Raw genomic sequence first — 13,332 nt, 5'->3', positions numbered from 1 at the left:
TGCCCACACTGCGCACAAGCTCCACCATCCACACAGGACAACTCACGAGAAACCACCTTGTCTTTCCAGGGACAGATTCTGGTTTGGCTGTGAGGCTGGTGAACGGAGGAGACAGGTGTCGGGGTCGCGTGGAGATCCTTTACCAGGGTTCCTGGGGCACTGTGTGTGACGACAGCTGGGACATCAATGACGCCAACGTGGTGTGCAGGCAGCTGGGCTGTGGCAGGGCCTTGTCTGTCCCAGGAAGTGACCAGTTTGGACAGGGCTCTGGGTCCATTGTTCTGGATGAGGTGGCCTGTACAGGATATGAGGCCTCTCTGTGGAACTGCTCCCACCGAGGCTGGCTCTCTCATAACTGTGGACACCATGAGGATGCTGGAGTCATCTGTTCAGGTAAGACCCAGTGATCACTAAATCTGCCTCATAGCGAAGTGGTGGGTTCACTATGAATGCTAGCAGAACTTCATTCTGTCCCTATTCATCTTGCCCTTGTAAGGGTTGATGAATATCAAGGACAATGCCCTTCTCATCAGGGTACTGCAGAATCATCTTAATTATTAACTGATTATGGAGTTTATGTGAAGCAAGCAACCCAAGAAATTCAATGTCAAGTCTGAGACATGATTATGTACAGGGTGAGCAGACAAGTACTCTGGCCAGGAGCACCCCAGGCTTGGCTTGGAGAGTTGGAATCCTGTTTCCCTATTGAATTTGAATATGCAGAGGGCAGTGCAGTAAGCCTAGGGTGCAGAGCAAATTCAGTTTTCCTATTCCTCAGCTTTCCCATAATCCTCTCAGACATTGCTGCAGAAGGAATCTTCTGGGGAGTCTTCAGTAACTCCTTCACTACCTCAGCCCCTTCAATTTCTGGATTGTCACAGATTCTTCTTGTTCAGAAGTCAATGATGGTAAAATACTCAGAATGTTAGTTATGGATGTTGGGATGGGAATCTGGCAGGGAGGCCATTTGTGGTGTGTTCTTGAGGTGAATGCACAAGAAACAATTGACTGTGGATATAGCAGGGAGGCTTGCTAGAGTCCTACAGAATCCTTTAACCATGAGGGTGGATCTTTGAATCTTCAACAGCTCAAGACTGAGTGGGCTTTTGGCTGACTCTCCACACAGTAGTGAAGAACCCTGGTTTCCTGGCATGTCCACAGTTGGTCATGAATGTACTGTGTGAGGTGCAGGAAACCGGTTCCCACCCTGGGCATTCAGTACACAGCAGAAGGTCATGAATACCTTATTATTCATGGTCTGCCGTGGCAAGACCACTCTGAGCATCAGCCTCAGCTCCACTTCTACAAACGCTGAGTCTGTCTTTCCTGACAGTCCATGTGAACTTCTCGGTGCTTTCTAACTGTCGTCCTATTTCTCACAGATGTCTATGCCACACCAAGCTAAGGTCACTGTCAGATGCTTGGAGTCCCCCTGTCCTCTTTATTGCAGGGTCATGATTTTTCTCTGGTACTAGGGCACCATGAAAAGACACACACTATTCAACCCCTCTGAGTTTGCTCTTTGCATGTACAAGGCTGATAGTACATGTCTAGACGTTGTTGAAGGAAGATACCACTGGGCATTATAGAAACCGTGTTGAATGCTACTGAAAATGGAGGGCCTAAGGCTTCTCTTTTGCATTTAGCCCAAGTCAGGTGGCTGTCCCCTCACAGTCCCATATTGTCTCATGGTACCCTTTTTATATCATCCCCCACACCAGAACAGCTGAATATTTCAGTTCATAATGTTCTTTGCTGTTTTCTACATTGCTTATCTTACTGATTCTGATTGATATATATGCATACACATATACATACAAACACACACACACATACACAAACACACCAATATACCCACTCACATATAGTTTATGCTGCTGACCTTTTCCTACTAGTTCTTCAGCCTCATTTCCCAATGCTGGGACTACCACTGTGCCCTGTTGCCTTGCATACATTGTGGTTTCATTTCTTCTCCTTATTACACAGGGGACAGTAGTTCACTCAGTCCACCATTATGTACTTGCTACATTCCACATCCAACCGTGCCCCATGCCGCTACAGTCTTGTCCCTGCAGTTGCCCTGGTCTCCTGCATCAGGTCTTCTTTGTCCTGTCCTTCAATTGCCTCCACCTTGTTTGTTGTAAATTCTCTTTTAATATATCAGGGACGCTGTCCCCTGTAGAAATCCTGCCCTGACTTACACTTGTTAAACACACATCTGCATGCATCAAACACACACACACACACACACACACACACACACACACTCAGACATAAACACACCATACACTCATACATAGATACTTGCATACAAAGAGACACAAACACAAGCAGAGATACATACATTGACACAGAAAAAACACACATATATTGTCACATGCAAATATCCAGCTTAAGGAGAAATAGAACACAAGCACACATTGTTATACACAAAACACTCACACCCACATAGATACATACACACACACAATCCCAGAAGGGCACAGAGAGACAGAAGTGGACACTGACACACAGGTATACACATACACTCTATGTTATTGTGTGTCCACACATGATCTCCTATCACATTTCCATTAGTACTTGTTCCTGGTACAAAACTGTCTGTGATATCTTCAGGGCCTAAATATGCTGGGTCCTCTGTACACATACACAAAGCTGTGACAGGGAGCACACACTGCTCACTTAGTTCCCAGATTTGTACATGTGCCAATAGCCTAAGAGGTGGCCGGACTCAGAGGAATGTATTGCAGCTCACAGGACAGAGGTAAGAACTGTTAGCGGTCCACACTCATGACTCCTGAGAAAACTGAGCAGCCCTGCCGATTCCATAATTAATGCATATACATAAACTCATATAAAACACACATGATAAAGCAGCAACAATATTATTCATATCCTCACAATTCCTAAGCAATTTTCTCTCAGTTTCCAGAGGAAATGGATTCCAAGTACTTCCTTGCTTCTACCCAAATCCTCTGCCACTCAAGTCTCGTAACTACTGGTGTGTGACCCATATACACCTTCCTGTGTCCTTCCAGTCATCCTAGATAGAGTTCCTCACAGAATATCAAATTTGTGTGACTCAATGCTATACCACATTGCTCATGTGAGAACGACAATTGCAAAAGATTTTCATGCTCAATAATACAGAAGTGTTTTTTTTTTTTTTTTTGGTTTTTGTTTTTTTTTCCGTATTTTTGATTTGTTGCCTGTGTAGTTTGTGAAGTAGCCCACAGGTACAGAGGGCTGACTGGAATATCTAAGACTGTCTTCTTTTTTTGGCCAGTGGAAAAGAAACCTAGATATTTGAGTTTTGTCTTTGTGGGGACCACATAGCAGAGGTATAAAAGCTATCACCACAGTAAGGATTTCTGCCAGGTTTCCTGTGGGTGAAACACAGTCTGATTTGCTTTTATTCCTTTCACAGATTCTCAAACAAGCAGTCCCACACCTGGTAAGTACTTTGAAAATAGAGGCAGTATCTGGGTGTAATTTCCCCTATGTCATGATTGACACAGACACACCACATGCTAATGAATGACACTAGGCTGAAATATAGTGTCCCCTCTAGATTGTGATGACAATAGAAACTCCTGCCATCTGTAACATAAAGGGTCCTGTGGTAAGACAAGCACAGCCTTCCCTTTTGTGTTGCTCCTGTCTCAAATTTCAGTTCATGTTAGAATCAAATAAAATATCTGAAATCTAGGAATCAGTCCTGCTGCCAGAATTTCTGACTAGGAGACATGAATTGGGCTCAGGGATCTGTGTTGGCAGAAGACAAGTAAGGATAACCTGCCCTCTTCACACTTGGGCCAACCTCAGCTTGTCCCAAGACTAATCAGAATTTAACCTCACAAGGTTATAGGACCATTTGTTTGCTATTGGTTTGCTCATTTACTTTGAGTTTTTTTCTGAAGACCCACGTAGCCCATGTTAACCATAGACTTTGGCAAGGCTACCCCTGAGCTCCTGATCTTCTTGCCTGTAGTTTCCAGATTCTAGGATTCCAAGATTTTGCCACCATGTCCAGCTCTTGTTTGTCACATCTTACATGACGTGTACTGCACCCCCAGTCCATATGCTTATACCTCTCCTTACAGAAAAAAATCATTTTAATAAAGACCTGGGGAGTGCACATGGCCAAAAGTAAAACCCCGATCCCACCCACAAGTTCCCGGGAGGAATGGCTGTACAGTGCAGTTGAGGCTAATTTTGTCCCCTCTATGAGACTATTTTTTTACACAGTGGATCCAATTCTCACCTCAGCTTTGTCTTTATTAAGGTTGGTGGAACCCCGGGGGCACAAATAACGGTAAGGCCTTCTCCTTCGCTCTTCTGTGTTTTGGGCTACTGATGGAATGGGGATTGAATCTACCTCTTGACGCTGTGATGACACACTGGTTACTTGTGAACTTGCACAGCTTTTTTTTTTTTGGATGGAATAGATGCAGAGATGAAGGAGAGTGAGGACAAAGGATGCTCATGGTGACATTTTAGGGTCAAATTAAAGAAAGATCAGTATCAGATCTCACAGGAGAATCACAGCGTTTCTAGTGATGAAAGGCCTTTAGCATGGGAGGTTGTAGCTCCTGCCTTTGGATTCCTCAATTTTGGATCAATACCCAATGAATTCTTCCTTTCTCATTCTGCAGATGTGTCCTATGGACCCGAACAGACCACAGACGGTAAGTTGTGATATGTTGTGTCCCTGTGGCCTTATTTTCCCCAGAACCCCCAGGCTCAGAGGTTCACTTCTGAAGGGGGAAGGCAGAGCCCATGGGGTCCTAAGTGCCCAGGGAAATTTCTCAATAAAACCTCCAGCCTACATAGGAATATACACCATGGGTTATGACCTTGAGTTGTGGATGTTGGGGAGAATCAGATAGAGGATGTATTCAATGGCCACCAAGGAGGTCTTGTTTCTAGGGGTTCTGCTGACCATTCTCAGTGCGCTGAGGTCCCCTCGTTTCACTTCCTACCTTGGCCAGTCTAGTAGCAGGGCCTCTGCGTTCAGTGTCTGGAGAAAAAGGCAAGACCCTGCTTACCTCATTCCCTTTTCATTTCCCTTTGTCTGAGGCCAAATAAACCATCATGGATGTCAGTACTCCCCATCCTAGAACATCACAGACCCTGTCCCATCTCTCTGAGTCCCTCCAGTGAGAGGTGTTGGTGGCACATGAGTATTGTTGAGACTGTGGCAGCCTGGGCTTTAGAGGAAAATTTCTTCCTTCTTTTTTCCATGGGAGTTTTTGATCCTAGGCCTCCAACAAATCAACCTCCATGCCATTGCTTCTGGCCAGTCCAGAGTGTTAGGCAATACAGATGTCCCATAGGTCGTGTCAGGCACTACTCTTCCTCAGGCAAGTGGAGGCATCTCAAGGATGAAGTTGACTTCATTGTAACCTAGGTATATTCCTTCTCAAGGTTCCCCATGTCTTATTTGTAACCACTGTACAGGGTAAATCAACTTTCTCCCCTGTGTTGATTACCTTCCAGAACACTCTTTGGTAGCAGACACTCTTGTTAGGTCTGGTAGGTACTATGATGCAATTGCAGGATCAGATTGCAGGGAAGAGAGGACTGGACAAGCCTTTGACACAGACCTGTGAGAGAGGACTTTTGTAGAGCTGTTAGTGTCAGGACCCACTAAGTGGGGAGAGCTCAACTCCTTCCATATCCAGAGTCCTTATGAAGGTTTGTCAGATAGAAGTTGGTCACCTGGCAGCAGTGGGATCTCCAGAAATCTCCACTCCAGGCCTCAACACCATGTCAAGTGTTATCCAAGATCAAGGGCCCTTTTCAGTAATATTATCCTGTCTGTTTCAAGTTTGTGTTTTTTCTAATGGGGACATATTAGAACAATAATAAATATAGTAAAAAACAAAGAGCTAGATAGTCTCTCTCTCTCTTTGTGACTCTCTTTGTGTCTCTGTCTTTCCTTTCTATCTCTTTAAGTCTGTCTCTGTCTCTGTCTTTCTGTTTTTTATCTGTGTCTATGTCTCTGTCTGTCTGTCTCAGTCTCTCTATCTGTCTCTGTCTGTCTCTGTCTCTGTCTCTGTCTCTGTCTCTGTCTCTCTCTCTCTCTCTCTCACACACACACACACACACACACACACACACACACACACACACACACAGCCAGTTATTTTTCTAGCATTCAGGAGGCTGAGTTAAAGAGGATTTTGAGTTTCAGTTTAGGCTAGGGTACATACAGAGATATATTGATTTAAAAAATCCACATAGAAAAACAAGGTAAATGCATTCCAAACCTCTGCTTCTGAATATTATATTGGGCTTATCAGACAGTGCAATTAGCTAAGAACAATTAATGACATATTTAAGCATGAGAAACCTCATTTTTGTATTAGTTCCCTAAGCTCAGCACAAGTCAAATGTAGGAAAGTAATAGCTCTCTGACTTCGCTCTCTGAAGACTACGTAGATTTCTTACTGTGTCAATTCATATATCATTACCCAATACATACCCTGAATCAAACCTTATCAGCAGATACGTCTGTACTTGCATGTCTTGGTTTTCTCAATGGAGACTTTTCATACATTTTTCTCCTCCATCTGTATATGGACATGCAGATCCGAATACTCAAGTTCCTGATTTCACACCAATAGGTAAAAAAAAAAAATGTATAAAACTTACTGTGTAAGTCATAATGCCAGTTCTATGCATGGCATTTACTTCCTTGGGCTATTTAAGAGTATAGGGTGGTGGGTATGTGTTGTGAAGACTTAGAGAAGTTGGGGATGCCTCCTGATCCAGATGTCTTTCCTCCACTGGGAACACTGTCACTGCCCATTTCTTTCTGCGAGTGGAGGAGTCAGTCAGCATGGGAGTGGGTTTCAAAATCCATGATCTCTAAATTTAGTGTTATGTCAGAAGAGACTCTGGGGTTAGAAGGATCAAGATAAGACAACCTTCCAGACAGGCTAGGTGACATAATGAGACTGATGACCTCTTATGAGATGCCATTCTGATTCACATCAGATGGGTGACCAGCTGAGAAAGCTTAGTCCTAGTGCAAACTGTGTGAAGACCTTTGTCTTGTTTAATCATGTTGAGTTGAACATTGACTTCAATGAAAACTTCACACCAGTAGTCTTGGAGACCAGCAGTGACAAAGTTTGTTGACCTCTAGTGCAGTGTCATTGAAGACAGAGATTGAGTTCATGGAAGCCTTTACCTGACCTAGGTCAGTGGGCACAGCAGCTTCTGCAGGTTTATCATTTTAGAGGGCCTGAAAGCAGTTCTGATGTAAACTCTGAACCTTGTGTGTGAGCAGCTGTTGAGCGCCTTTGCCAGGGACCCATGGAGTTCTCTTGAGGCAGGAAGCTCCTCATTCTGCCCCTCTGGTCTGTCAGAGAGACAGCCTGCTCTTCCTTCTCCTTTACTGCTGGCAGATGTGGGTCAGTGTGGAGATGAGTGTGCGCATGTGCAGTGTGGATGGGAGGAGTCGGATGGCTCTGCATCTTCTCTCTCACTGAAAGGCCTGGCTCTCCTCAGTGCATGGCAGTCCAAGGCCTTAGGCACAAGATGGAGGAGGTATCTTGTCACAGTCCAGTGCAGATTCAATTCATGCTAACACAGCTTTCAGAAACCTAGACATCCTGGTGACATACTTGGTCCTCATGTCTAGAACAAAATAGTTGACACTGGAATGAGGTTTCACAGGCCAAGTGATATGGTAAAGTTCTTTACAGGACAGTGTGTCCAAAGTGCAGCAACAGGAGGAGCTCACGTCCCATATTGCTTTAAGGTTCAGGTGTGAGCTGCCCACAGTGCACAAGCTCCACCATCCACACAGGACCAACTCATGATTAACCACCTTGTCGTTCCAGGAACAAATTCTGGTTTGACTGTGAGGCTGGTGAATGGAGGAGACAGGTGTCAGGGTCGCGTGGAGATCCTTTACCATGGTTCCTGGGGCACCGTATGTGATGACAGCTGGGACACCAGGGATGCTAATGTGGTGTGCAGGCAGCTGGGCTGTGGCTGGGCCTTGTCTGCCCCAGGAAGTGCCCACTTTGGACAAGGCTCTGGGTCCATTGTTCTGGATGACGTGGCCTGTACAGGACATGAGGCCTATCTGTGGAGCTGCTCCCACCGAGGCTGGCTCTCTCATAACTGTGGCCACCAGGAGGATGCTGGAGTCATCTGTTCAGGTATAAGCCAAATGCCATCAGATATTTTCCTCCACAATGGGCTTTTATAGGTCACTCAATTTTTTCCTCAGTACTGTATTTGGGCTTCATCAATATTGGGACTCTTTGTGCATTTTTGAATTTTTCTCACTTAGAGAACTGTCCAAAATTCACACAGCTGTCTTGGAACTCTAGAGTTTCCTTGGTGCAGAGCTAGGCCCCAACTTGAAGAAATCCTGGTGTCTTCACATGTTCCCTCTTGTAAGCTGTCCCATAGTATTTGAAAGTTCCTAGGTACTGGTTTCAAGATTCAGTATCTAGCAACTCCTGTGCAAAAAAAATATAATCTATTATTTTAGCTGAGGAACATTCATTTGACTCTGCTTCCTGTGGTCCCAGACATCATTCACCGAGATGGAGCCTTTAGAGGACACGTGTGTTGTAGCTCTCCACTTCCTTTTGTTTCATAGTCATTTGTCATTAGCCACAGTCATTTTAGGTTAGCTCAGTAACTACCCTAAAGTCAATGACTCATTGACAAATGCAGGCAGAAGTCTGGATGCTGGAGTAGGGTATAGGCATCACAGGGTGGTAGCATATTTTGTGTTCACGAATCCGCTGTGAAGAATCCATTTTGCAACAGTGAAGCAATGAGGACCACACGCTTTCAACAATATCCTCTTAACATGATGGTAGTCAGTGGGTCTTCAACAGCTCATCACTGAGACTAATTTTGGCTGATTACCTCCATAGTTATGCAAAGAAGTTTGTAACCTGTTCCATCAGTGTTCATTACTTTTGTACTCCAGATAATGACTTATGAACACTGAGGTCCAGGCTTTGGCTGTAGGGTGCAGGATGGATTTCTGTGAATGTATCTAGGTTTCTAGATACACTGGTTATATGCAGAACATCAGCTCTTTGTGTAAAAACACCAACTCTGCACCCTTGTTAATCTAAGATGGGTTCTCTGTTCTGTGTCTAACCTACTTTCTTTCTCATAGATGCCCAAACCCAGAGCACAACCTGGCTAGGTGAGTTTTAGCATCTTTATATGAAAGATCTCTTTTCTTGGGAATCCCATTTTGGGGACACATATTCTTCTTTTGCCACTTTAGTATTCAGGAGGCACGTTCTTATCTCCAACCCAAGTTTACACCAAATATTTAGGTAGAGTAGTGGTTTAGACACTGGTAACTGGAATAAAAGGCCACCCATCCAAGGGATTTTGGCCCTTTTATATTCAAGATCTGTCTGCAAATTGATGTGGACATTCTTTGACTTTCTGAAACCATCAGCATTATCCAAGTTACTCTCCTCTATTTCTGCAAAACTTTATGTGCTCCATGGTCGCCTTCCCACCAACTTGTATGTGCTGCATGGTCACCTGACCACCAACCCATATTTGTTGAATTGTCACCTCCCCATGCTATGTGAGATGAATGGAGAGGTGAGGAATGTTTTGTGATTCTAGTTGCCAGAAAAGTCAGTTCTTCTATGTTCTACACTCTGGTGCCTTTGGCCCTTTGTCTCTTTCTCCACTCTTTATCTAAGTCTGGGACATGGCATCACATGTACTTGTCCCATACTTGGATCCCCAAGTGGCCAGACAGAGCTTTTTAGAGAAAAGAATGTCCCAGTTAGAGAGAGGTGGCAGAGCATTCTGATGTCCCTTGAGCTTTGTTTTTGGATGGGAATCTGAGTTGGCCCCATGTGCATGAGTCATAAGTGCAGATCTTGAATGGATTCTGAATTGTGTGGACACCTTTGTGTGTTCGTTTATCCCCTAATATTACTTTTGTTGTTATTTTCAGATATGTGGCCTACTACCACCCCAGAAACTACAACAGGTAATGTGTCTTCTTACCATGGTTTGACTCCTTGTACATCTCAGGTTTAAACCTTGACTGGCTATTAAGAGATGAAGACGAAGGAGTTGTCTGCTGTTCTTATGATCCTTTGTGTTTAGTTAAGAAAAAGGAGTTTCACAAGCTGTTGATAGGTTGTTGGTAGCGATCCCTATTCTGCTCACAGTCACAGCCAACAGCTACAGAGTAGCTGGGATTCCTTCATATTCTATCTGCCCCAGAGCCTTCAGCACGCTCCTTAAAGGACAAAGGCAGCATCTGTTGAGCCCACATCACCTGCTTGTATCGGTAGAATCACAGACTTGTAGCACTTAATCAATTTTGCTAAACTTCGTTTTCCTGTGAAATCATTTGCTATGGTGGCCCTTTCCTATGACATTTGTCTGGAAAGCATCATCTTTTGCAAGAGTCACGTGACATGGGACAGCAGAGACTGTTCTTGCCATGTTCCTAAAATATAGATGGCATGATTAGATGGCATGATTCTTTTATCAAGCAACTGTCATTCAGAACAACGCTATCATTGCCCTAGGGCCCAGGGTCACCTCACTGGCACTATCATGGACATATGCAAGCATGGTCAACACCACCATGTACCCTCGAGAAAAGACTCTGTTTCTCAGGCACAGTGCTTCTGTCTTGCTAGCCCAGGAATCTGGAGCACACTTTGGTGCACAGGCCTTCCTTCTAATCTAGCTTTGTTTTCTCTCCATGTTGCTTGCCTACAACTCCTTATGATGGTAAGTTTGGGATGAGACCAAAGCATAGCTCTCAGCATTTCAACCAAGAGGTTGGAGAAAGACAGGAGTTCTGTAATCTTCTTGAAGTATGCGCTGGATCACAGCCCTGAAAGATAAGGAGGAAGAATGGAAATAGAAAGAGGGCCTACCTTATCTGTGTACATCCACAGTGATCTACACTGTCCACAAAACTCATCTATTTACTCCATCCCAGAACTAATGAACAGATTTGCTCTGAGCCCTGAGAATCCAATCGTGGGGTTGGACTCATGACCAGCACTATAGGTCTTCAATTTGAGCCCTTGGTGGACACTTCCTATTCCATTCAGTATCCTGTCAGCCCCAGAACCTTCAGCATCCCATGAAGGTGGATCCTGTTGAGCCAACCTCACCTTCTGCTTGTCTCAGTGAGATATGAGACTTTGCAGCTGCTGACTCATTTTATTAAACTTTACTTTCCTGAAAAAAAAAATCACTTGCTATGGAAGCTCTTTCCTAGTAATTTGCCTAGAATCCATTGTATTTTGCAAGGCATTTGATAACAGAGACTGTTCCTGTCAGGTACCTAAGGTAACAGATGGCATGATTCTTTTACCAAGCATTTAGCACAAAGTTATAGTTGACTTGGGTCTTAGGACCAGATCTTTGTCACTATAGTGGACACATGAGAGCATGGTTAGGGTCACCACTTGCTCTAAAAGGGGTGGGAGTTTATTCTCAGTAACAGTGCTTTTGTGCCCAATATTTTTGCTTTGGAACCATGGGCTTGACAGGACCTTGATGCACAGACCTTTCTAACCCAGCTTTGTTTTCCTCTCCAGACCGGCAGACAACTGTAATTTATGGTAAGTCTGGGATGAGGTCAAAGCATAGCTTTCAGCAATTTAACAAAAAGGTTGGAGAGAGACAGGAATTCTGGGATTGTCTTGAAGTCTGAGCTGGAGCACAGCTGAGAAAGACAAGGAGAAAGAAATTAGAAAGAGGGCCTATGTTTCCTGTGTACATCCCCAGTGATCTACTCTGTCCACAAAAATCTACTTCTTGTAAAAATTAATTATTTCAACATAAGTGTAATTAGTAGATTAATCTGGTGGCTGTATTTCTTACCCGTCCTAGTTCTCAATAACCACACAGAGAAACCAAGATTTATTTCAAGTTGCACCTCCATAGCTGGGTAATAAATGATTATATTAACCATTCTTCTAATCTGGATACTGCATATTATTATTGATCTGGATCTTTGGGAAACAGATGTTTTTTCTCATGGTGTCTTCTTGGTCCTTCTACTCATGGCTCATTTCTTTATTTTCATGACTGATCTGAAACAACCCTCTGCTCCCTTTCTCCACTCCATGGCTGGAGGAAGCTTCCATTATAGTCTCTTTTGTCCAGATATTGGGCAGTCAGCATTTATTAACAAGGCAGAGAATAAACTGTCATAATTGTTTAAACAAACTTGAGACAAGATTTTCTTGGTATAAAGCTTCCATTGCCAGGTCCTGATTGGAGAAAGGTAGTGGGATAGAGAAGTCGAAATTTAAAATAATGCAAGGTAAACTTTACACTGTATAAAACCATAAAACCACTATACGTACAATCTTCTATTTACTCCACCCCAGAACTAATGAACAGATTTCGTCTGAGCCCCGCAATCATGGAGTTGGACTAATGAGTGGGAACCCAGGTCTTCAATCTGAGCCCTTGGTGGATACTTCCTAATCCATTCAGTATTCTGTCAGCCCCAGAACCTTCAGCATTCCCATGAAGGTAGCTTCTGTTGAGCCAACCTCACCCTCTACTTGACTCAGTGAGATAGAGTTGCAGCACTTAATCCATTTTGCTGAACTTCACTCTCCTGGAGAAATCATTTGTTACAGATGCTCTTTCCTAAGCAATTTATTTAGAAATCGTGGTATTTTGCAAGAGTCATGAGATATTGGACAACAGAGACTGTTCTGGTCAGGTTCCTAAAGTATAGAAGGCACGATTATTTTACCCAGCAATTGTCATTCAGGACAAAGTTATACTTTCCCTGGGACTCAGGGCCACATTCTTGTCACAATGTAGACATGAGAGCAGGGTTAGGATCACCACAAGCTCTGAAGAAAAGGACTTTGTTATCTCAGCCACATTGCTTCTGCGTCTAACATTTTCTATTTCCAAGCACTGGTGCCTTGACAGAACATTGACTGCACAAACCCTCCTTCTAATCCAGCTCTGTTTCCCTCTCCAGATTGGTGGACTACAAAATATTCTTCCTCTGGTAAGTCTGCGATGAGGCCAAAGCATAGCGTTCAGCACTTCCACTATTAGAAAAAGTCAGGAACTCTAGGATTTTCTTGAAGTCTATTTTGGAGCACAGCTCAGAAAGACAAGGAGAAGACAAGGAAGAAGAAAGAGGGCCTATCTTCTATCCATCTCCTATTTACTCCATCTTAGAAATAATGAACAGATTTGGAAGGCGCTCTCAGGATGCAGTCATGGGGTTGGACTCATGAGTGGGACCCAATGTCTTCAATATGAGCCCTTGGTGGACAGTCCCTATCCCATTCAGAACACCGTGGCATT

The 13,332-nt window shown here is 43.9% G+C and overlaps 1 protein-coding gene across 1 annotated transcript in view; it reads left to right on the top strand.

Annotated features, from left to right (window-relative positions):
• LOC116891415 (deleted in malignant brain tumors 1 protein) overlaps positions 1 to 13,332 on the top strand; it is a 75,511-nt gene that overhangs the window by 36,602 nt on the left and 25,577 nt on the right. Inside the window, exons 14-20 of the mRNA XM_032892441.1 lie at positions 3,428 to 3,454; positions 4,286 to 4,315; positions 4,656 to 4,688; positions 7,860 to 8,177; positions 9,161 to 9,190; positions 9,971 to 10,006; positions 12,998 to 13,027. Coding sequence (XP_032748332.1) covers positions 3,428 to 3,454; positions 4,286 to 4,315; positions 4,656 to 4,688; positions 7,860 to 8,177; positions 9,161 to 9,190; positions 9,971 to 10,006; positions 12,998 to 13,027 — 504 coding nt within the window. The remainder of the gene's footprint in view (positions 1 to 3,427; positions 3,455 to 4,285; positions 4,316 to 4,655; positions 4,689 to 7,859; positions 8,178 to 9,160; positions 9,191 to 9,970; positions 10,007 to 12,997; positions 13,028 to 13,332) is intronic.

The sequence above is a fragment of the Rattus rattus genome, chromosome 2 (genome assembly GCF_011064425.1).
Source record: "Rattus rattus isolate New Zealand chromosome 2, Rrattus_CSIRO_v1, whole genome shotgun sequence".
NCBI lineage: Eukaryota > Metazoa > Chordata > Mammalia > Rodentia > Muridae > Rattus > Rattus rattus.
Note: the sequence above shows the minus strand (reverse complement) of the source record. Positions and strands in the feature narration are given on the sequence as shown.